The sequence below is a fragment of the Callithrix jacchus genome, chromosome 14, assembly GCF_049354715.1.
Source record: "Callithrix jacchus isolate 240 chromosome 14, calJac240_pri, whole genome shotgun sequence".
Lineage (NCBI taxonomy): Eukaryota > Metazoa > Chordata > Mammalia > Primates > Cebidae > Callithrix > Callithrix jacchus.
The window spans coordinates 111,298,962-111,322,842 of NC_133515.1; the positions used below are offsets into that span (position 1 = coordinate 111,298,962).

The 23,881-nt window shown below is 50.0% G+C and overlaps 2 protein-coding genes and 1 pseudogene across 10 annotated transcripts in view; all 3 read right to left on the reverse strand.

The window, feature by feature from the left end:
- Positions 1-8,587, reverse strand: part of DCDC2C (doublecortin domain containing 2C) — a 147,974-nt gene extending 139,387 nt beyond the window's left edge. For 7 of the 8 annotated variants that reach the window (XR_013526221.1, XR_004733850.3, XR_008476500.2 and 4 more), the window contains exons 1-2: positions 8,167-8,587; positions 742-793 (exon numbers count right to left, since the gene is read on the reverse strand). Coding sequence is in view for 4 of the 8 variants with exons in the window: in XM_035273314.3 (XP_035129205.2) it covers positions 742-793; positions 8,167-8,453 (339 nt within the window). In the remaining 4 variants the exon portion in view is untranslated. The remainder of the gene's footprint in view (positions 1-741; positions 794-8,166) is intronic. The other variant, XM_035273313.3, reaches the window with a different exon arrangement.
- A 3,388-nt stretch (positions 8,588-11,975) lies between these two features.
- The window catches only part of ALLC (allantoicase), a 44,682-nt gene continuing 32,776 nt past the window's right edge, over positions 11,976-23,881 (reverse strand). The window contains 7 exon segments of the mRNA XM_035273317.3: positions 11,976-12,066; positions 12,068-12,220; positions 13,204-13,325; positions 17,451-17,559; positions 23,038-23,135; positions 23,534-23,650; positions 23,653-23,688. Coding sequence (XP_035129208.3) covers positions 12,010-12,066; positions 12,068-12,220; positions 13,204-13,325; positions 17,451-17,559; positions 23,038-23,135; positions 23,534-23,650; positions 23,653-23,688 — 692 coding nt within the window. The 3' untranslated portion in view covers positions 11,976-12,009.
- LOC100412655 (ETS domain-containing protein Elk-3 pseudogene) lies at positions 18,572-22,663 on the reverse strand (annotated as a pseudogene). The gene has a single exon (XR_001907208.4). The product of XR_001907208.4 is annotated as an ETS domain-containing protein Elk-3 pseudogene (transcript).

Here is a 23,881-nt window from a genome sequence, read left to right on the forward strand (position 1 = left end):
TAGTCCTTACAACAAGCTTCTGAGGTATCGGTTATCATCTCCATGACACAGGTGAGAAAATGTAAGAACAGCAGTATTGCAACTTAGTGAAGTAGATGCCCTCAAAATAATTCACCCATGTAATATTCTGCAAAGTAAGTCCATTTTTTAAGTAAAAAATATGTTAAATTCTAAATATCAACAGGCTACCTGGCTTAAAACTGTGGTATTGCTTACAAAAAAAAAAAAAAGCATGTCTCTTTAAACAAATTAAATTGTTATTTTTACTAAAAATCAAGTGATATAAAGAGCGTGATGGAACGTTCTGTCCTGTAGACCTAATAAATGTCTATCAAGTACAAAAATGTTGAGAACTTGCGACAAATCTTTAAATTTAGCATTATAATTAGCTTCAGCGCTGCCTAACTCTAAATAACTTTTCCTGATACCTGTCTTTCCAAACCCCCCCAAAACAAAAGGAAAGCGAAGACTTTAATTAATTGCATGGCGTGTCTCTAAGATGACTCTCTCCTCTGCACGTCTCAGCCTCTCTTCACTACCTCCCACCGCTTGGTTACTTAAGTGCTTTGACACGTATGACAAGCTTGCACAGCCTGCTCTGACTTCAAGGGCAACGCGTCCTTATAGCATTCTCTGCTAAACACTGCTTCTGTAAAACTTCAATTATTCTACGTTGACATTTCGATTTTTACCAAGTCGTCCAGTTTATCCCTTTATTAGTTGTTAGAAGCGAGCACTTACTTCCTTCAACTTCCTTATCTTTGCAGGTTTTCGGGGAACTATATGAATATAACTGCAGAAGAAGAAGAAAACATAATCAGAAGGTAGACAGTTACATAGAAAGTTCAGACTCTTTAGAGATGAGTCCTTTTCAGGCTTAGTAGATTCAACCCCACAGCAGTTTGGAACTAGAATCTAAAACCTTCCCGGTGTTAGAACCCACGTCAGAATACAGCAGCAGTGCTGCGGGAGGACAGTTTTCACACTGGGCACCAGTGGCATTGCCCCTTTGAAGTGTCTCTTAAGTGACATTGCTTTCCCTTATTAAAGAGAAACCTGAGAAATCATCTAATTAACAGCATTTTTTGAGCAGGTCACTGAAGGCCCAGAACTGTGAGCTCATCAATGTTCCCATGACAGGCTAAGCAGGAACAGAAACCCAGACCCTCCTCCAGCTCCCCTGCACCTCCCCTGCTCCCTCCTGGCTCCCAGAAATTTGACACTTCCCCTTTTGCCAAAACTGAAAACTGGAAAAAGAGGCCCCATCATAAAATGTGTCTGAGTCCCATTAACACAATTTTTTTACTGTTGGGGACTTTCGGGACTTCCATATTCCTCAAAAATAAAATGTTTTAATGGGTAATAAATAATGCCTTCAAATTATATGTGATATTAAGGTTTATTCCTGATTTTTAAAATATATGTATTTGAGATTATCATTTTTGATAGTTTTAGCAATAGTCAGAGAAGGGTCCATTTAGACTGGTAAATAGAAGGGAAAGAAAGAACTAAATATCCAATCAAGAGGCAGAGATGCAGGTCCCCATCAAATGATGACGCTCGCCAAGGGTGGTCTCAGGGACTGGCGGGGGCTGTGGCTAGCGGGAGCCCTTCCCGTCTCAGGTGGACACTGCCTCACAGGTCCAGACGGGGGAGACACGGGCAACTACAACCAAGTCCTCTGAACAGACAAATCCTCTATTTTTTTCAAGGAAGACCAAAAGTTCATAGTATTACATGAATTTTCCCAATTATAAAATGTTAGAGCCAACTCAAATCTTTGAAAACTGTATGAATGAAACAAACATGGCCGCTGGCTGAGCCGGCCCACGCCTTCCGCTGTGTGAGACAAACATGGCCGCTGGCTGAGCCGGCCCACGCCTTCCGCTGTGTGAGTGAGACAAACATGGCCGCTGGCTGAGCCGGCCCACGCCTCTCCACTGTGTGAGTGAGACAAACATGGCCGCTGGCTGAGCCGGCCCGCGCCTTCCGCTGTGTGAGTGAGACAAACATGGCCGCTGGCTGAGCCGGCCCGCGCCTCTCCGCTGTGTAAGTGAGACAAACATGGCCCCTGGCTGAGCTGGCCCGCGCCTCTCCACTGTGTGAGTGAGACAAACATGGCCACTGGCTGAGACGGGCCGCACCTCTCCACTGTGTAAGTGAGACAAACATGGCCGCTGGCTGAGACGGGCCGCGCCTCTCCGCTGTGTGAGACAAACATGGCCGCTGGCTGAGCCGGCCCGCGCCTTCCGCTGTGTAAGTGAGACAAACATGGCCGCTGGCTGAGACGGGCCGCGCCTCTCCGCTGTGTGAGTGAGACAAACATGGCCGCTGGCTGAGCCGGCCCGCGCCTTCCGCTGTGTGAGTGAGACAAACATGGCCGCTGGCTGAGCCGGCCCGCGCCTCTCCGCTGTGTAAGTGAGACAAACATGGCCCCTGGCTGAGCTGGCCCGCGCCTCTCCACTGTGTGAGTGAGACAAACATGGCCACTGGCTGAGACGGGCCGCACCTCTCCACTGTGTAAGTGAGACAAACATGGCCGCTGGCTGAGACGGGCCGCGCCTCTCCGCTGTGTGAGACAAACATGGCCGCTGGCTGAGCCGGCCCGCGCCTTCCGCTGTGTAAGTGAGACAAACATGGCCGCTGGCTGAGACGGGCCGCGCCTCTCCGCTGTGTGAGTGAGACAAACATGGCCGCTGGCTGAGCCGGCCCGCGCCTTCCGCTGTGTAAGTGAGACAAACATGGCCGCTGGCTGAGACGGGCCGCGCCTCTCCGCTGTGTGAGTGAGACAAACATGGCCGCTGGCTGAGCCGGCCTGCGCCTTCCGCTGTGTGAGTGAGACAAACATGGCCGCTGGCTGAGCCGGCCCGCGCCTTCCACTGTGTGAGTGAGACAAACATGGCCGCTGGCTGAGACGGGCCGCGCCTCTCCGCTGTGTGAGTGAGACAAACATGGCCGCTGGCTGAGCTGGCCCGCGCCTTCCGCTGTGTGAGTGAGACAAACATGGCCGCTGGCTGAGCCGGCCCGCGCCTTCCACTGTGTGAGTGAGACAAACATGGCCGCTGGCTGAGCCGGCCCGCGCCTTCCGCTGTGTGAGTGAGACAAACATGGCCGCTGGCTGAGCCGGCCCGCGCCTCTCCGCTGTGTGAGTGAGACAAACATGGCCCCTGGCTGAGCCGGCCCGCGCCTCTCCGCTGTGTGAGTGAGACAAACATGGCCACTGGCTGAGACGGGCCGCGCCTTCCGCTGTGTGAGTGAGACAAACATGGCCGCTGGCTGAGACGGGCCGTGCCTCTCCACTGTGTGAGTGAGACAAACATGGCCGCTGGCTGAGACGGGCCGCGCCTCTCCGCTGTGTGAGACAAACATGGCCGCTGGCTGAGCCGGCCCGCGCCTTCCGCTGTGTAAGTGAGACAAACATGGCCGCTGGCTGAGACGGGCCGCGCCTCTCCGCTGTGTGAGTGAGACAAACATGGCCGCTGGCTGAGCCGGCCCGCGCCTTCCGCTGTGTGAGTGAGACAAACATGGCCGCTGGCTGAGCCGGCCCGCGCCTTCCGCTGTGTGAGTGAGACAAACATGGCCGCTGGCTGAGCCGGCCCGCGCCTTCCGCTGTGTGAGTGAGACAAACATGGCCGCTGGCTGAGCCGGCCCATGCCTTCCGCTGTGTGAGTGAGACAAACATGGCCGCTGGCTGAGACGGGCCGCGCCTCTCCGCTGTGTGAGTGAGACAAACATGGCCGCTGGCTGAGCCGGCCCGCGCCTTCCGCTGTGTGAGTGAGACAAACATGGCCGCTGGCTGAGCCGGCCCGTGCCTTCCGCTGTGTGAGTGAGACAAACATGGCCGCTGGCTGAGCCGGCCCGCGCCTTCCGCTGTGTGAGTGAGACAAACATGGCCGCTGGCTGAGCTGGCCCGCGCCTTCCGCTGTGTGAGTGAGACAAACATGGCCGCTGGCTGAGCCGGCCCGCGCCTTCCGCTGTGTGAGTGAGACAAACATGGCCGCTGGCTGAGCCGGCCCACGCCTCTCCGCTGTGTGAGTGAGACAAACATGGCCCCTGGCTGAGCCGGCCCGTGCCTCTCCGCTGTGTGAGTGAGACAAACATGGCCGCTGGCTGAGACGGGCCGCGCCTCTCCACTGTGTGAGTGAGACAAACATGGCCGCTGGCTGAGACGGGCCGCGCCTCTCCGCTGTGTGAGACAAACATGGCCGCTGGCTGAGCCGGCCCGCGCCTTCCGCTGTGTAAGTGAGACAAACATGGCCGCTGGCTGAGACGGGCCGCGCCTCTCCGCTGTGTGAGTGAGACAAACATGGCCGCTGGCTGAGCCGGCCCGCGCCTTCCGCTGTGTGAGTGAGACAAACATGGCCGCTGGCTGAGCCGGCCCGCGCCTTCCGCTGTGTGAGTGAGACAAACATGGCCTCTGGCTGAGATGGGCCGCGCCTCTCCGCTGTGTGAGTGAGACAAACATGGCCGCTGGCTGAGCCGGCCCATGCCTTCCGCTGTGTGAGTGAGACGAACATGGCCGCTGGCTGAGCCAGCCCGCGTCTCTCGGCTGTGTGAGTGAGACAAACATGGCCGCTGGCTGAGCCGGCCCGCGCCTCTCCACTGTGTGAGTGAGACAAACATGGCCGCTGGCTGAGCCGGCCCGTGCCTTCCGCTGTGTGAGTGAGACAAACATGGCCGCTGGCTGAGCCGGGGCGCACCTCTCCACTTGCTTACAGGCCCTTGTATCCGCTCTTCAACAGCTTAGTCTAGTCCCCCTATTTTCCAAATAACCATTTTAGATTGGTTCTAAGTTCCCAAACTTCGTATTTGTGTATGGCCATTAACCTTTCACGAGACATCTGATTTTCATTACATGGAACCAAAAAATAAAATTTAACACAGAAAAACTAACACATAAAAAGATCCTTCAAAAACACAAAATACTATTTATTATTTCAGTGTTACACTCCCAAGAACATATATAAATAGAAAGAAAGGACCATAGTTCCTCAGGGAGCCTCTGTCCTGAGGTCTTGAACCCAGGCACTTAGAGAAGCCTGCTGGGTGGGCTTGAGTTGCCCTGAGGTGGGCGGGAGTGGGTCTGGGAAGCAGAGATGGGGCCGTTGGGTGCAAGCTCCCTCCTGGCTACTTCCAGACAACAAAGGAAGGGAGGAAACCACCCGTGAGAGTCAGTGCCAGGCGTTTCCCAGTACTGCATTCATTCTGTTCTACCGACGGTCCTGTAGAGTGGGCGTTAAGCCAGGCTGCTTGATTGATGAGGAAACAAGTCTTGGAGAGGTTATTTAACTAGTTAAACGTTTCTCAGATAGAGAAAGCCAGGATTAAATTCCACCAGTCTCTGGCTCTAACGCCAACACTCCTCTATCACAGCTTCCTCTCCACCCACTTCTCCTCTTTCTCCTGTCATCTGCTAGTTCCCAGGGTACAAATGGGTGGCCAGGGAAATGAGAAGAAAATGCTGGGGTGAGGAAGAACCAGGATACTTTGATGCAAACAGCACATTCACACGTCTAAGCAACAAGCTCTAAGGTAAACAGGGGAATATTCCTGAGCATTCAGATTCTCTGGGGTCCCTCCCTTAATCACACACACATGCACACATACACAACACCCTGATTTCGATTTTGTTGTAAATACAGCTTTCTCCACAAAAGATATATTAGTTCTAGGCTTTATATGACACTTTTAATTTTTTTGAAAAGTAATTACCTTATAATACTTTGTTTTATGAAGAAAAAAATTACATTCTTTGGGTCTCAAATTAATGTGTTCCAGATAATGCAGGAAATGTCTGAATAATGATTGGATATTGGAGAAATTTGTTGGTGTTTCTTTTTAATGCACCATCTCAAAACCACTATTATGAGGAGGGGGCTCCCGGATCACTAATCTATCAACAGGCTTCACTTCAAAGTTCATTTGCTGGTGACACAATTGGAGTATTATTTTCCAGTGAAAATTAACTGGACTGCTCAACAGCTTAGCCATTACAGAAAATAAATTTCCAGCGCTGGTTTACTTTACTAACACCAGTGAAAATTCAGCGAAAATCCAGCCACATGTTTCAGAGCCTTGTTCAGCAAAGTCTGAACTCCAATTTCACGCTCACTGACCTTTAGAAAAGGAGCCCCATGTACTCTCCGTGTTGAACTTCACACGCAGACGTGGCCCCTCTTTTACAGCACTGAGCATGCGTGGAAAATGCAACGCAACCAGGCCATCTGCCACACGGACCCCAACCCCCCTCCCTCTGCAGTGGGTGACATCTCTTTCCTTCCACAAAGTCATGAGCAACATGAAGAGCACTGGGAAGGAAAACATCTCAATGTCTTCTCAATATATATGCCACATGTCCACAACATTTTAAATAAACCATGAGACTGGAGGCTCTCTCTACAAAACTGGAGGTGTAACAGGGTGTGTTAGGAAACGCCTAGCCCCACAGGAAGGGAAACAGTAACATCTCCCAGGAATTCTCCAGACTTTGTGGCAGGTGCTTGACAGGTTTCCTTCCTCATTTACTAACACACAAAACATAGGCCAATTTTACAAGGAAATATCTTGGGATAAAATCAAATACTTTTCATTATATATGTATTGAAAAGGACTTTAAAGTCCATTTTTGTAGAAATATACTCTAATTGTAAAACAACACAACGCTGGATTCTGGGCAGGATCTCAGTTCTAGATGTTCATGCCATCTGACCAACCCCACAAATCATCACCAATCACATGGCCATAAAGGAATATAATTTTGTCCATGAATTCTCATACATAACAGGGTTATCACAGTAATAAATTTCAATCTGAAATGTGCGAATCCAGATTCCACCTCTTCACAACTGTGATGCCTGTGACTTAGGATTTTTCTTCAGAAACAACTGGATGGTAAATTCGCTTCTTCGCAAATGCCGCTACGAATCTGCAACCATACACAAGCCCTCAGCCTAACTCCTGCTACTTTTTCAAAAATACCAAACAAAACTCAAGCTGCTGATTTAATTCCGAGCATTTCTGAACTCGGAGCATTCCTGGCATTTGAAAGAAGAAACTGGAAATCCTCTGGGGATAATCTCACTTTTACCTCAGCCCTTGAAGAATGTCCCCACATAAAGCCACGCAAAAGGAGTAGTTCCCGGCCAAACTGCCAGTAAACCTGCCCGGAACAGAGGGCCAGGAGAGGAAAGCAGCTGAGATCACACAAGGCAGACACGGGCAACGACGGGATTACAGACACAAACCGTGGGAGGGCAGCGTTTTCATTAAAGGCGAGCTTGAAAACGCACGCAGGACCAAGAGGTGATGAACATGGAGTTAGAGGCGCCGCCCCCAGAGATTTCAAATAGGAACTGCCCAAGCCGCCCCATTCCCACGCCCCGCCCCCACGTCTCCCACGCCCCGCCCCCACGTCTCCCACGCCCCTCCCCATCTCCCACGGCCCTCCCCCACGTCTCCCACGCCCCACACGTCTCCCACGCCCCTCCCCCCACGTCTCCCACGCCCCCCATGTCTTCCACGCCCCGCCCCCACGTCTCCCACGCCCCCCGTCTCCCACGCCCCTCCCCCACGTCTCACACGCCCCCCGTCTCCCACACCCCTCCCTCACGTCTCACACGCCCCCCGTCTCCCACGCCCCTCCCCCACGTCTCCCACGCCCCCCGTCTCCCACACCCCTCCCTCACGTCTCCCACGCCCCTCCCCCGCATCTCACACGCCCCGCCCCCACGTCTCCCACGCCCCCCACGTCTCCCACACCCCCGTCTCCCACGCCCCTCCCCCACGTCTCACACGCCCCCCACGTCTCCACGCCGCTCCCCCACGTCTCCACGCCCCGCCCCCACGTCTTCCACGCCCCGCCCCCACGTCTTCCACGCCCCGCCCCCACACCCTCCCTTAGACCCCTCCCCAGTGTTTCTGCCCCACACCCGCCTGGCCGCTCTGGCCTCCTGATTCGCTGCCGGCCAGAGCCCGCCCTGCCCCGTAAGAAGGAACCCTGGGTTCGGGGCTGCCTCGGCTTCGGCCCCAGGAAACCACGTGGCCTCGGGGCGGCCCGGGGCGGCGGCACTGGATCCACGCAGGAAGAGGGGCGCCCGAGCCGGGAGGGTGCGTGGGGAGCACGGCCGCGACCACGCTCAGGCCCACGAGGCCGCGGGGCGCACTTACTCGAGCTCCCTGAAGCGCTCGCGGCCCGCAGCCACGTACTTGCCGCCCGCCTGCAGCGCGTCCAGCGCCAGCACCGGGCGCCCCCGCGTGGGCGTGAAGAGGCGGCGCACGCCGAACGGGACGTCCACCTGCTCCGTGAGCTGCTCCAGCAGCGCCTCGAAGGTGGTGGCGCGGCGCCGCGGCAGCACGAACCTCCTGCCCGGGTAGAACGGGTCCCCGTTGCGGTACACCACGATGGTCTTGGCGGGCGTGGTGTCCAGCAGCGCGGGGGGCCCGCGGGTGCCCATGGCCGCGCCCCGCTCCTCACTCGCCGGGGCCGAGAGGCGGCAACGCGGGCAGAGACGCCTGCAGAACTGCGCCCAGGCCCAGGCACCGCGGACTGGAGGTCGCTCCACCCGCGGGCGCGGGACGGAGACGGACTGGGCTGCCGGGCGGGGGCTGCATGTTGACGTGACCCCGAGCGATTGTGACCGCCAAGGTGAGGGGCGCGGTGCCAGGGCAGGAGACGGGTAACGGGGAGCCCGGGCAGGTGAGGGGTAACGGGGAGCCCGGGCAGGTGAGGGGTAACGGGGAGCCCGGGCAGGTGAGGGGTAACGGGGAGCCCGGGCAGGTGAGGGGTAACGGGGAGCCCGGGCAGGTGAGGGGTAACGGGGAGCCCGGGCAGGTGAGGGGTAACGGGGAGCCCGGGCAGGTGAGGGGTAATGGTGAGCCCGGGCAGGTGAGGGGTAACGGGGAGCCCGGGCAGGTGAGGGGTAACGGGGAGCCCGGGCAGGTGAGGGAGTAATGGGAAGCCCGGACAGGTGAGGTGTAACGGGGAACCCCCGGCAGGTGAGGGGGTAACGGGGAACCCCAGGCAGGTGAGGGGTAACGGGGAGCCCGGGCAGGTGAGGGGTAACGGGGAACCCCGGGCAGGTGAGGGGTAACGGGGAGCCCGGGCAGGTGAGGGGTAACGGGGAGCCCGGGCAGGTGAGGGGTAACGGTGAGGGGTAACGGGGAACCCCGGGCAGGTGAGGGGTAACGGGGAGCCCGGGCAGGTGAGGGAGTAATGGGAAGCCCGGACAGGTGAGGTGTAACGGGGAACCCCAGGCAGGTGAGGGGTAACGGGGAGCCCGGGCAGGTGAGGGGTAACGGGGAGCCCGGGCAGGTGAGGGGTAACGGGGAGCCCGGGCAGGTGAGGGGTAACGGGGAGCCCGGGCAGGTGAGGGGTAACGGGGAGCCCGGGCAGGTGAGGGAGTAATGGGAAGCCCGGACAGGTGAGGTGTAACGGGGAACCCCCGGCAGGTGAGGGGGTAACGGGGAACCCCAGGCAGGTGAGGGGTAACGGGGAGCCCGGGCAGGTGAGGGGTAACGGGGAACCCCGGGCAGGTGAGGGGTAACGGGGAGCCCGGGCAGGTGAGGGGTAACGGGGAGCCCGGGCAGGTGAGGGGTAACGGTGAGGGGTAACGGGGAACCCCGGGCAGGTGAGGGGTAACGGGGAGCCCGGGCAGGTGAGGGAGTAATGGGAAGCCCGGACAGGTGAGGTGTAACGGGGAACCCCCGGCAGGTGAGGGGGTAACGGGGAACCCCAGGCAGGTGAGGGGTAACGGGGAGCCCGGGCAGGTGAGGGGTAACGGGGAACCCCGGGCAGGTGAGGGGGTAACGGGGAGCCCCGGGCAGGTGAGGGGGTAACGGGGAACCCCGGGCAGGTGAGGGGTAACGGGGAGCCCGGGCAGGTGAGGAGGTAACGGGGAGCCCGGGTAGGTAAGCGGGTAACGGGGAACCCCGGGCAGGTGAGGAGGTAACGGGGAGCCCGGGTAGGTGAGCGGGTAACGGGGAACCCCGGGCAGGTGAGGGGGTAACGGGGAGCCCAGGCAGGTGAGGGGGTAACGGGGAGCCCGGGCAGGTGAGGGGGTAACGGGGAGCCCGGGCAGGTGAGGGGTAACGGTGAGGGGTAACGGGGAACCCCGGGCAGGTGAGGGGTAACGGGGAGCCCGGGCAGGTGAGGGGTAACGGGGAGCCCGGGCAGGTGAGGGGTAACGGTGAGGGGTAACGGGGAACCCCGGGCAGGTGAGGGGTAACGGGGAGCCCGGGCAGGTGAGGGGGTAACGGGGAGCCCGGGCAGGTGAGGGATAACGGGGAGCCCCTGGCAGGTGAGGGGGTAACGGGGAACCCCGGGCAGGTGAGGGGTAATGGGGAGCCCGGGCAGATGAGAGGTAATGGGGAGCCCGGACAGGTGAGGGAGTAATGGGAAGCCCGGACAGGTGAGGTGTAACGGGGAACCCCCGGCAGGTGAGGGGGTAACAGGGAACCCCAGGCAGGTGAGGGGTAACGGGGAGCCCGGGCAGGTGAGGGGTAACGGGGAACCCCAGGCAGGTGAGGGGGTAACGGGGAGCCCGGGCAGGTGAGGGGTAATGGGGAGCCCGGCCAGGTGAGGGAGTAATGGGGAGCCCGGCCAGGTGAGGGAGTGATGGGGAGCCCGGCCAGGTGAGGGAGTGATGGGAAGCCCGGACAGGTGAGGGAGTGATGGGAGCCCGGACAGGTGAGGGAGTAATTGGAAGTCCTGACAGGGGAGGGGTAACGGGGAACCCCAGGCAGGTGAGGGAGTAACGGGAACCCCGGGCACCCGTCAGGGGGTAATGGGGAGCCCAGACAGGTGAGGGAGTAATTGGAAGTCCTGACAGGGGAGGGGTAACGGGAACCCCAGACAGGTGAGGGGTAATGGAGAACCCCAGGCAGGTGAGGGAGTAACGGGAACCCTGGGCAGGTGAGGGGGTAATGGGGAGCTTAGGCACGTGAGGGGGTAATGGGGAACCCTGGGCAGGTGAGGGGGTAACCAGGAGCCCTGGGCAGGTGTGTGTCTTGGTGGCAGAGCTCAGGAAAAGAAAATGAAGAGGTCAGAGTGATTGTGCAGAGCACCCCAGAGCCCTCTTGCTATACTCACTGCCCTCCTCTGCAGAAGCCATAGAGAGGAGGGGAGGGAGGGAGGGACCAGGGCCATCTAGACAATCAGCATTGGATGGGTGCTGGGAGCCTCTTCACATTTTTGAGCCTCTCTTTAATCTTAGGTTGAATTTGACCAGTTCAGCCCCAGAATCTTCTGGGACTCCTGGCCCAGGTGGGGAATTTGAGCTTCTCCACCCGAGGAGGAGCTGTGCAGAGCCACTGGGAGCCGGTGAGGAGCAGCCGCTGCAGCCACGGGCATGTGGTGTCAGGTGTGTACCACTCAGAACACAGCCTCATTTGAGTTAAGAATGATTCAAAGCGAGAGGTGGACTTTGGAAAAATCGTTCCTATTCTGGGTAAAGACAGGCCAGTCCTCTTGAGTGATCCTAGAAATCATTCAAGTGATTCTAGAAATAAATTTTCCCAGTGGTTTTGATGAGCTCGACAAAGTTTCAAAGACAGTAGGCTACATATGCCTGCTGGAAGTCCACACTGAAGGGATGGAATATTGATATTATCAATATCAACATCTTATATGTGAATATCAATCTTACAGTGTCCAAAAGAAAGTAATTCCTCAGAGACCTACCATTCGCAGCCACAGCCAGTATGTAACCTACCAAATGCCTCATAGTAACATTAACTGCAGAGATCAATTTGTGAGATGACCACTTTATTAAATCACCAGGTGTTGGACACACTTGAAAAGAAGCCTATGCAGGAGGCTGAGGCAGGAGAATTGCCTGAACCCAGGAGGCGGAGGTTGCAGTGAGCCGAGATCGCGCCATTGCACTCCAGCCTGGGTAACAAGAGCGAAACTCCGTCTCAAAAAAAAAAAAAAAAAAAAGAAGAAGAAGAAGAAGAAGACGCCTATGACTGGGAAATTACTGCCATGTATCCGACACCAGGGCTTTGTGTGTGTTAAGGGTTTGCTCTGAGGCCCACTTTCACCAAGAACTTCATCATGGGCTTCTTTCTCTGAGGGCATCAGGAGGCAGATGGAGCTGGGGAAGCCCCTGAGCCAAAGGCGGCTCACTCCCCCGTCGGGGACAATGATGAGCCTGGCATGAGTGATGACATCTTGGAGCTCCAGGGTCAGGCTGTTGAACAGGTGACTTTCGTTGGGGAACAGCTGAAAAGCGAGCAGATGCAAGGGATCCTGGTCTGTTAACAGGGCATGTGTTGGGAGGCCAAGGCGGGTGGATCACGAGGTCAAGAGATCGAGACCATCCTGGTCAACATGGTGAAACCCCGTCTCTACTAAAAATACAAAAAATTAGCTGAGCATGGTGGCACGTACTTGTAGTCCCAGCTACTCAGGAGGCTGAGGCAGAAGAATTGCCTGAATTCAGGAGGCGGAGGTTGCGGTGAGCCGAGATCGCGCCATTGCACTCCAGCCTGGGTAACAAGAGTGAAACTCTGTCTCAAAAAAAAAAAAAAAAAAAAAAACAGAGGGCATGTGTGGCTGAATGACCCCACACCCAGGGCAAACCTTTGCCTTGTACTCGGGCTTTAAAATAAGTGATTCATTGATGATAATTGGGCTTTCCATAAACATCTGCTAGTAGGGACAGGGTACCCAAATAATACATGAATAATCAGGCCCCAATAAACAGCTGATGGGCAACCTAAATGCCCATCAATTATCTCTTATAGTTGATTATACATAAGCAAATTGGTAAGAAAATGAAAGGAGATTATCTTGGTCTCTCCCCGAGGTTATTTCCTATCTTTACATGGGAGCAGCTCTCACCTCCAGCCTGACCCTCTTTCTAGATCAAAGAAGACACTTGTGAAATATCTCAGAGTGTCCATCCTGCAGGTGGACACTCCATGATAGCTTTAAATGTGGTAGTCACCCCTTCTACAAAGTTTCCATGTATGCATTCTGAGCGCTTAACAATCTCATTCTAACAAAATTTGACTAGAAATACAAAAGCGGACAGAAATAGAGCCTTTCTTCTTATTTGAGTTAGCAGATATGGGTTTTACAACCTCATTCATTTTTACCACTAAACTGAGCAGAAACCTTGGAGTTGTATCCCAATCCTTCAAAAGAGAATCTTAGGGAAATAGCCCAGTCTGAGTGCTGGCTCCTACCAGCGCCACGCAAACCGTGGTCGCCGGAAGCAGTGGTTTCCACTTGTGGGCCGGGAGAATCCACTTTCTCTTGACCATGTCTTCTTCCTGAGTTGTCAGGACGCACCCATCCACTTTACAGCTGTCAGGAGCATTGCCTGTTGCAGCAACACAGAGTGACTTTCTGCCCTTGTCATAAGAATGAAAAGCCCAGCAAAAGCAGAGGTATGAAGATGTGAGAGAAGGAACAAACCAGTTTGTGATGCTCAGATTGCCTCTGAAATAGACACTTCCTTTTCAGAGCAATCGGAAGCAGTCCACCATATGTGAAGGGGCTGGTGCATTTCAGTTTGAATGCACAGTGTTGTTACTTTGAAATCTGAATGTATTTGATAAGCTTCCTCAATTGCAGATTTAATTACTTGCAGACTGCTGTGTGGCTCATCTGAAATTATTATGAAGATGGAAAATATTTTCCTATGATATCATATTTTCTAACATGACGATCAAAAGGAAATACTGAGTTATATGTTAGCTAGTGCTGGGCATCAGTCACACACATGGATTTGGGAATTTCTGACTCATCTTCAGGTGAGAGTATACACTCCTGAGAGTCTTCTGTCTTTGGAATACCATAGGAATCTTGTGCTCGGGGGAGTTACAGGGCCCTGGGGGGAAGGTCCCCCTCTGTTTATGAAGAACACTTCTTTTGGGGCTCTTTGAGACTTTAAGACCCACAGAGAAGAGCTGCTAATCAAAAACTCTGGACAAGAGGAGGCAAGAGCTCACATGCCCCCTTTGTGGCCCATCTCTTAAAATAGTGATCTCCAGGATGGCTGAGCACGCCCCTGGGGTACATACAGACACAAAGGATGCAAGTACAGAACATTAGGGACGCTATTTCTTTTTTTTTTTTTGAAATGAAGTTTCGCTCTTGTTACCCAGGCTGGAGTGCAATGGCGCGATCTTGGCTCACCGCAACCTCCGCCTACTGGGTTCAGGCAATTCTCCTGCCTCAGCCTCCCAAGTAGCTGGGATTACTGGTGTGCGCCACCATGCCCAGCTAATTTTTTGTATTTTTAGTAGAGACGGGGTTTCACCATGTTGACCAGGATCATCTCGATCTCTTGACCTCGTGATCCACCCGCCTCGGCCTCCCAAAGTGCTGGGATTACAGGCCTGAGCCACCGCGCCCGGCCCAGGGACGCTATTTCTATTTGATATACATACATGTGTGTGTATCTATAGTAAGCTTTGTGTATTTGATATAACTCACTATGCTGCTGTAGGTGGATACCACCACGCTCCCTCATTTCCATATTGTTCCTGAGTGATTGACAGTGGTAGATTCATGATCTCTTGCAATTTTGGTTGCCTGCTTAAGTGTATTTACTGTTTAGTTTTAACTAAAGAATCCCTCACAAAAATAAACAAGTTATTTTAAACCATTCATGCAGAGAACCGTGGATTAAACATACCACAAAAAATGCAAACATGTATGAACAAGAAAATAGCAGAGCTGCCATTTCACCTGACCCTCAGTCAGCCACATTGAAAAGAAAAAACATGGCCACATAACCAGGTCTAAAGTGCAGTCTAAAAAAGCAGGCAATGGGGAAAGGCGTTGGGATAACTGGCTAGCCATGTGCACAAGATTGAAACAGGACCCCTTCCTTATACCAAACACAAAAATCAACTCAAGGTGGATTAAAGCCTTACATGTAAAACCCAAAACTATAAACACCCTGAAAGATAACTTAGGAAATACCATTCTGGACACAGGAACTGGCAGAGATTTCATGATGAAGATGTCAAAAGCAATTGCAACAAAAGCAAAAAAATTAAAAATAACAAATGGGATATAAGTAGACTAAAGAGCTTCTGACAGCAAAATAAACCATCAGCAGAGCAAACAGACACCTACAGAACAGGAGAAAACGTTTTCAACCTATGCTTCTGACAAAGGGCTAATACCCAGAATCTATAAGGAATTTAAACAAATTTTCAACCAAAAATAACCCCATTAAAAAATGGACCAAGGATATAAACAGACACTTTGCAAAAGAAGACACCCACACGGGCAACAAGCATATGAAAAAATGCCTGACATCACTAATCACTGGAGAAATGCAAATCAAAACCATTGTGAGATACCATCTCACACCAGTCAGAACGGCTGTTACAAAAAAATCAAAAAATAACAGATGCTGACAAGGCTGTGGAAAAAAGAGAACAGGTATAAACTGCTGGTGGGAGTATAAATTGGTTCAGCCATTGTGGAAAGTGGTGTAGCGATTCCTCAAAGAACTAAAAAATTACCATTTGACTCAGCAAACCCATTATTTGGTGTCTACCCAAAGGAATATAAATCACTCCACCATAAAGACACATGCATGTGTATGTTCACTGCAGCACTGTTTACAATAGCAAAGACATGGAGTCAACTTAAATGTCCATCGATTGTAGACTGGCTAAAGAAAATATGATACATATACAACATGGAATACTATACAGCCATAAAAAAGAAGAGAGAATGTCCTTCACAGTAACATGGATGCAGCTGGAGACCATTATTCTTAGCAAACTAACAGAGGAACAGAAAACCAAGTACCATGTGTTTTCATAAGTGGGTGCCAAATAATAGGAACACATGGACACTGGGGCCTACTTGAAGGTGGAGGGTGAGAGAAGGGAAATCAGAAAATAATTGCCTACTGGGTACTACACTTGATACCTAGGTGATAAAATAATCTGTACATCAAACCCCCATGACACGAGTTTGCCTAGATAACAAACCTGCACATTTACCCTTAAACCTAAAATAATAATTAAAAGAAAAAAATAGATAAAATGCAGTCTTTTTTAAATAAGTTAAAATTACCAAGACTTCTTCAAATGACTATAGGCACTACTGTTGATGATGAGCCTAGCCTTAAACTTGATATCATGGTTAACAATTGAGTAAAATCACAATAACTCCCAAGACATTGAAAAACCACTCGCCCAAAACATGAATATAAACTGCCACTATTTATTCAAAGATGGCTAATGTGTAATACTCAATCCAGTACTTATAAAATCTCACATAACAATTATAAAAGTGTGGCAACTTCTTGTGAATTTTTTTAATAATACACATAATGTATTTCATAAGAAAGTAAATATACAATATCAGGGTTGTTTGTCCAAGTATTTTTTTTTTTTTACAGTTAGAAGAGCACAGTTTTAAAAAATGTGTAAATCACTGTCTTAAAAGTGAAGCCTGGGGAAGAAATGGTCACTCCCCTCCCCTGGTCAATCTGCTTAGGACCCTTCTCTATAAAATGGTGCCTGCCATCCCTGTGCTTCTCGCAGGCTCTCTCCGAGGGCCTAGTAAAGAGCCGGACAGTGTCGCTGAATCTTGTATGACTTTGGGGATCATCCAGCCAAACTGTGAATTTGAGAGGGGTTACTAAAGTTCAAAGCATTGGCTGGGTGTGGTGACTAACACCTGTAATCCCACTACTTTGGGAGGCCAAGGCGGTTGTTATCAGCGGAGGTCAGGAGCTCGAGACCAGCCTGGTCAACATGGTGAAACCCCGTCTCTACTAAAAAATACGCAAATTAGCCAGGCGTGGTGGCAGGCACTTGTAATCCCAGCTACTCCAGAGGCTGAGGCAGGAAGAATCACTTGCACACAGGAGGTAGAGGTTAGAGAGAGCCAAGATAGCACCATACGTTTTCATAAGTGGTGCTTATGCACTACAGCCTGGGCAACAGAGTGGGATTCTGTCTCAAATATAAGTAAATAAGGACCAGGCACGGTGGCTCAGACCTGTAATCCCAGCACTTTGGGAGGCTGCAGCAGGTGAATCACCTGAGGTCAGGAGTTCGAGACCAGCCTGACCAACATGACAAAACCCCGTCTCTACTAAAAATATAAAAACTAGCTGGGGATGGTGCTGGGTGCCTGTAATCCCAGCTACTTGGGAGATTGAGGCAGGAGAATCATTTGGACCTGGGAGGTGGAGGTTGCAGTGAGCTGAGATGGCACCACTGCACTCCAGCCTGGGAGACACAGCAAGACTCCATCTCAATAAATAAATGATAGATAGATAGATAGATAGATAGATAGATAGATAGATGATAGAGTTCTGAGGGTTAAAATGGCATGCTCAAAATTATACAGCTTAAGTGGGGATTCCACACCGAGAGCCCAGTGTCCTCAGTTTCACTTCCATAGAACTCAGTCTTTAGAATAAACACACCAATTATAATGTACTTCTTTATAGATTTGCATTTACCTTTAAAATATTTTGTGTCCATTTCAATTTGCCTTATCACTCCAGGATGTGCCAATCGGAAAACCGCCCATTCACAATCCGGAACCAAGAAAATGCCATTCTCATCATTCTGGAATTCAGAAAAGAAGAAAATGGTAAATGAACTTGAAGCCATTCAAGAAACCAGTCCAGAAAACCAACAAGTGAAAAAGGTTGACGTGTTTCTTTTATTTCTTACTATAGAAGAATGTTTCCTGTGACCTGATGTGTAAATGACTTTCATGTAAGTCGCCTCTTTGCTATCATTCCTTAAATGTCTCGTGCCAATTTGTAAGTTCACTGGATCCCAGATAAGTTTTTCTGAATTTCTGATGTGATTTTCTATGTCAATTACAGATCCCTGCAAAATGTTATGCATGCAGGGATCTTTATCTAATCCAGCCCACAGGTCTTCTAATTAGTTTGTTTTGACCTTTCAAGGTACATATTTTGTTGGTCAAACCTATACCGATACATGATGTGCATCCAAACCGTAGTTTTGAGAACCGAGAGTTTGTTCACTGATATCTCAAAGCATCAGGTGACATGAAATCCAACTTAGGAAGGGGAGGGCACTTTTCTGACCAAGTGTTCAGTGGGCTTTGCAAACTGAAAGGTATTGTTTTGCTTTGTTTCGCTTCATCTTGGTTTCTCTCTCTGGAATCAGTAACTGGCCAAATTAAACAACTGTATGAACTCTCGAGTGCTCCGTTTGTCACAAGTTCATGTAAGTGGTGCAATCCTGAGATACACAGATATTAGACATTGCTAAACTAGTAGCTCTTCCCCAGATCTCCCAACGTGTTTATTCATAACTTTTGTATTACTAAATCGCAGCTCCTTTTGTTTCTTTATTGAAGAAACAGAGGAATGTTCCAAATATGCATTGGAGCATCTGAAAATGACCAGTACGTTTGGCCTTCTGAGTCTCTGCCCTGATATTATCATGAAAACAAGAGGAAATTTGGAAAATGTAGATCACAGTAATTAGCGTTTAGAACAATGCGTATGAGGTTTCTAAAATAAGCAGACGTTTATTTAAACGAAAAAGAAGTTCCAAAAATACTTTGTAGAAAAATCAGTTATTTTTAACTTCTTACTTCTTTTTTTATCACAAAGTTTTTATTGAACAAAAATAATATGACAGTAAAAATGATACATGTATGAAAGTGAACGAAGATTTTCAGTCATAGAAAAGATGTGTACAAAGAGACCAACATTCAGGTTATATAGTTCTATAAAACTTTTCCCATGGCAGTTTAACACTGATTAAGCAGACATAAAAAGGAAAAGAAAGTGATTAATGTTATTTGAAACCTATTTTCTGAGTGAAATACTTCTGATAAAACACGCACACACAGAACGAGGCAGAGCTATACAAGTTATACTTCAGTTCCTCCAGTTCTCTATTTGTGTTACAGAAGTATTTTCATTCATCAAAAATTGTATTTTTTCCATTTCTAACAAATGGATGTAGAGTATACATTAATCCCAGTTTCCAAAGGAAAAGAAAATAAGAATCAGATCTGTAGGCATTTAAATATTTCCAACCATCATTTGTATAAACAAGTAGCTAAAAATAGTATTTTTGGTTGAGACTTTTGCACGTTAACTTCCTTTAGTTTCTCTATAAGAATCATGCGTTTTGAACGTGTTCTCTTATCTCACAACAAAATTCTAAATGCTCTGTCTTTATGTAGTTTTTCGTTTGTTTTGCTAATGCGTAGTTTTGAACCAGTTATTACTTACAGCTAGGCATGGAGGGAACAATTGGACTGAACACCAATCATTGTTCCACCTTCAGTGAGCTGTGCAGCCTTAGGCAACTCTCAGCTTCTGATGTGCACCTGTCTTGAGCTGGAAACAGGTGGTGGGAAGCATTCTCAAAGGCCACTTCTAGCACCATCATTGTATGTTCGGTAATTATCAGTTCCCTGGGCCAGCTCCTTTTATTCAGGTATAGAATTATCCTTAGTCTATGGCAGGGGCAGGGGGACAGGGAGGTAGTGTCTATTCTTGGATTTTGGAATCACTGCAATGACTTTATAGCCAAGGAGGCATATTAGAGTGTTTGGATTTTTATCCCTTGGTAAGGGCCTATCCCCACAGAGATGCTCAATTCCAGTTGAAAAACCCCAGAATTTCTAAGTATCATAGCAATATTCTAGACTTTTTCTGAAGATTCAAGAAATGTTTTCACAAACCTCATTTTTGAATCCTTTCTCATAATCTTGCCACTTCATGCCCAGTTTACATCAGTTATTTAGTCACATTTCAAGTTATTTTTATCATTTGTAGTTAAGGATCATAGTTAACCTTGAATTTAAAGCTCTGGGTGCTTTCCAGGTCTCTCATATTAGAACGTTCCTTCTTCATGTGCAGGTGTGGTACCTTTGGACTGGTGCCTGCTGATTTCCTGATGGAACAGAAACTATGTGTGTATTAACACTGCCCCAAACCACATTACACAGGAGGGTTTACTGCAGTGTTCCAAGTCGTTCTCAGTTCAGGTCCGCAATGATGAGGTTCCTGTAGAATTCTTCTTCTGTCAAGATGTCCTTCATTCTCCCCATGACTTCAGTAGTATGTAAAGCGGTGTAGCCTCTCAATTTCCTCAAGCAAGCCCTTTAGTACCTCCAGTTGCCTATTTGTATTACAGCACGTTTTGGATCCATCAGAAATTTTGACTGACTATACTGATGAAGATACCTAGTGTTACAGAATTATTTCTTAGTTGTCTGGGTTCACCACCATTCTGCGAGCCTGTTCCGAAGCATTAGCTTTTTAAATGTTAGTTATAGTTGCAAGGATTTCGAAGAACCCCCACTCATACTGGCACAGTGAATATATCAGATGGTCAGGAGTCTCTACGGAAAATGGAGAAAACCATTTTTTTGAAATAAGAGTATGCTAACCTAGGAGATATTCTCAGGCCTGGAACAGCAAGAACTTGATATAGCTTTTCCATCTCAGATTTTTGTCTGGAAGACATTTAAAAGATATTGTAAACAACTAAGGAGGCTAGCCTTTCAAAGTTCATTCTTTTAAAAATGCACTTTAGAACATTTTCTTTTATCAATTTTTATTGTCTAAATATGGCTTAGTTTATTATAAAAACATTACTTGGACATTTACTGAGTTTCAGTTCAAAAGAGGTTCCAAGGCAATTCTTATACAATTGCAATTAAAAACAAAAATGTGATATGAATATGCTTTCGTATTGCCCACTGGTGAAAAATAATGAAATTCTACTAGAGAGCTGTTTGTTTGATACTAATTTTCATCTTTCAAACATTTCCTCTTAATACTAAAACTATATCATTTACATAACCCTAAATGCAATGGAAGGCGCAGCTGGTTATAGTCTATAGAAGCACACAGTTTAGCATATGCAGAATTAAAGAGAAAAAAACTTCACATCCTTATTAGTTATACTGCAAACCATTAAGAAAAGTTGTTCACTGTCAGCAGTGTTGAACACTTAAGACTAAAAGGATATAACAACAAAAACATTAAAATTCACTTAATGCAAAACAGATTTTCATATACACTCGAATATATATAAAAAAGTGTTTTAAATGCTAACATAAATCTAGACTGTCCTTGTTATGAAAAGTGCAAACCAAATTAACAGTTTCACAATGTCCTTCTCATGACACAGGTAAACTAGCCCAGGGGGACAAATTTGTTTATCAGTTAATGAGTCCTTACTTGTGGCCAGACGTCATCAGGATTTCTGAGAGCTGGAAGAAAGCAGTACTGGAGAAGCAGCTGTCCAGACTGGGGATTGGCACTGGCATGTGGCCGCTAAGCAGTGTGGGGAACTGGAACAGCGTGCCTGGCCCTTGCAGCCTGGCAGGACTCAGTGGAGCAACTGGACTAAGGCTGCTGCAGAAATGCATGCTGGAGAGCACTGGACTCGGAGTCAGAAGCAATCCATTTGGTGTCTGTGCGCTGAAGAAGGCTGAGGTGAGGGATCCCGAGGGGAGGGCTGGGCTGTTGCGGGCGATGGAGCCAATGTCAGTGCCGGAGAGCACCAGTGGGGACGCTGAGATTTCCAAGCCTTTGGGTTTTTTGGACTTTGGGGAAAGAGATGGAGACTTGGTCTTGGAGCCCGATGACAGGTTCAAGGGCTCCAGGGAATCGGCGTCATGGCAGGCGGCCTCCAGGAAGAGGCTTCTGTGATCAGAAGGGAGGGGTGAGTTGGGGGACAGGGACGGGGACCGAGATGAGAAGGGTGAGGCAGACGAAATACTGGCAGCCTTTGGCAACATTAAAGAGGTCTCGGCCGAGACGGACGAGGCCAGGAAGGCAGTCGCCGCTGCAGCCTCTGATGTGGAAGCCAGGGACACCGCCGGCCTGGTGACGCGCTTGTCGGTTTTATTGGTCACAAACCTGATCACAGTCCTGACTTCTTCCACGGGGCGGGTAGGGGGGCTGTCTTGGGGCGGCTCCTCCAGCTTCTCCATCTTGATGGCCTTGAAGGCGTCCGGTGGGCTCTGCAGGGAATTGATGGTGAAGGACGAGTACAGGCCTGAGTGGATGTATTCATTGCGGCTGGTGCTTTTGAGGGCGGCGAGGCCGTGTTTGTGAGCCTCACGGCCCTCGGGAGAGGCCTTGCCGTCGCTGTCCTGCAGCAGAAGGCTCTCCAGGCCGACCTCCACCGCACGCGGATCCATCTTCGGGATCTCCGGGAAAGAGACGAACTGGTGCACAAACTTCTGCCCGATCGCCTTCTTGATGATGTTCTTGTCATAACAGTAGCAGGGCTCTGCTCAGCTCATCAGAGTTCGTATTTGTTTTGTTTTTTCGGAGTCCCCACAGCTTGGCCACTTCTTCGGCTTCGAGGAGCGTGAATTCACCATCGTTGGAGGTCCGGCAGATCAAATGCTCCTGTTTCTGATCCAGCAGGAACTGCCACGGCGTGATTGCACTCTCCATACCCAGATGTGGGGGAGTCTTCAAGATCCTTCTTCGGGGGAATTTCTAGGAGGACGCGGGCGAAAGCCCCCGACTTTCCATGCTGACAGGCGTCTGCAGAGGATCTGTGGCTCTTGTAATGAGATCCTGATTTTCCCCCCTTTTTTTCTTTCTCTCGCTCCTCTTTTTTTCCCCCCTCTGGTGTGTGTGAGAGCAGGAGGTTGGAGCAGTCAGGCCGAGCCGGCTCACTTCCTTTACTGCATTATTCCCCAGGCGGTGTGCAGTCTGTGTAAACAGGCTTTGCCGCCCCGCGCCGCCCCCGCCCGCCCTGCTTCCTCTAACTTCTTTTTTTTTTTTTTTTTTTTTTCTTTTTTTGAGACGGAGTTTCGCTCTTGTTACGCAGGCTGGAGTGCAATGGCGCGATCTCGGCTCACCGCAACCTCCGCCTCCTGGGTTCAGGCAATTCTCCCACCTCAGTCTCCTGAGTAGCTGGGATTACAGGCACGCGCCACCATGCCCAGCTAATTTTTTTTTGTATTATTAGTAGAGACGGGGTTTCACTATGTTGACCAGGATGGTCTCGATTTCTTCACCTCGTGATCCACCCGCCTCGGCCTCCCAAAGTGCTGGGATTACAGGCGTGAGCCACGGCGCCCGGCCTCTAACTTCTTCCTTCTAATATCGGTGGCCTGTGCAGCCTTCTTGCAGTTTCCCAGCCATCCACCATGGACTTTGCCCTGCCAACTCCTACAGAAAATAACATTGCTGAATGGTAAGCTGTATGATTTTACGTGTGAGGAAGAACACATTGCTGTAATTATATTACAGATCTTACGCACCTGAGCATTGCTACGTTCTTTTCACTAAAGTGAATGTTTCCATAACTTCACAAACAATCATAGCGTTAGTTAAATTTTACTTTTCCTTTTAAAGCAGCTACTTAGGCCAAAATTAGGAAGAAAAATTGCTAATGTCGACTTATTTCATGTCGTAAAGACATCAAATCATACACATGGAAGATTAATCTCATCTACTTCCATGCTTTGAGATACGCCTTTCCTTTTAAAACATTCTGACCATATTGGCGTATTTATTGCTGGTAGCCAGACTTCCTAAATAAGCCAGCTCCGAGAATATCTTCTTACCTATTATATTGTTTGGGTGCCCAAAATTAGCATTACTAAATCCTACACAGACACCCCCAAAAGCGATGGCCACTAGGTCTTCAGGTTCTTTGGGGTCAGTTGCAGTCCAGTCTTTCGTCCAGTACCGAATACTCTAAGCCATGCGATTCCACCATCTGGAAAGGAAAGGTGCCTTAGTTATTGTTTATAAAAATGGTTGCTTGTGTGTCATAAACTGCAGGCCCCTCCTGTCTTCTCTAGCCTCCTCCCTTGGTAGGATTTGGCCACACCTGCCTGCTGCTTCTCAAGTACAACAAGCCCACTGCCCCAGGGCCTTTGCACTTGACATTACCTTGTGCCAGAACAACT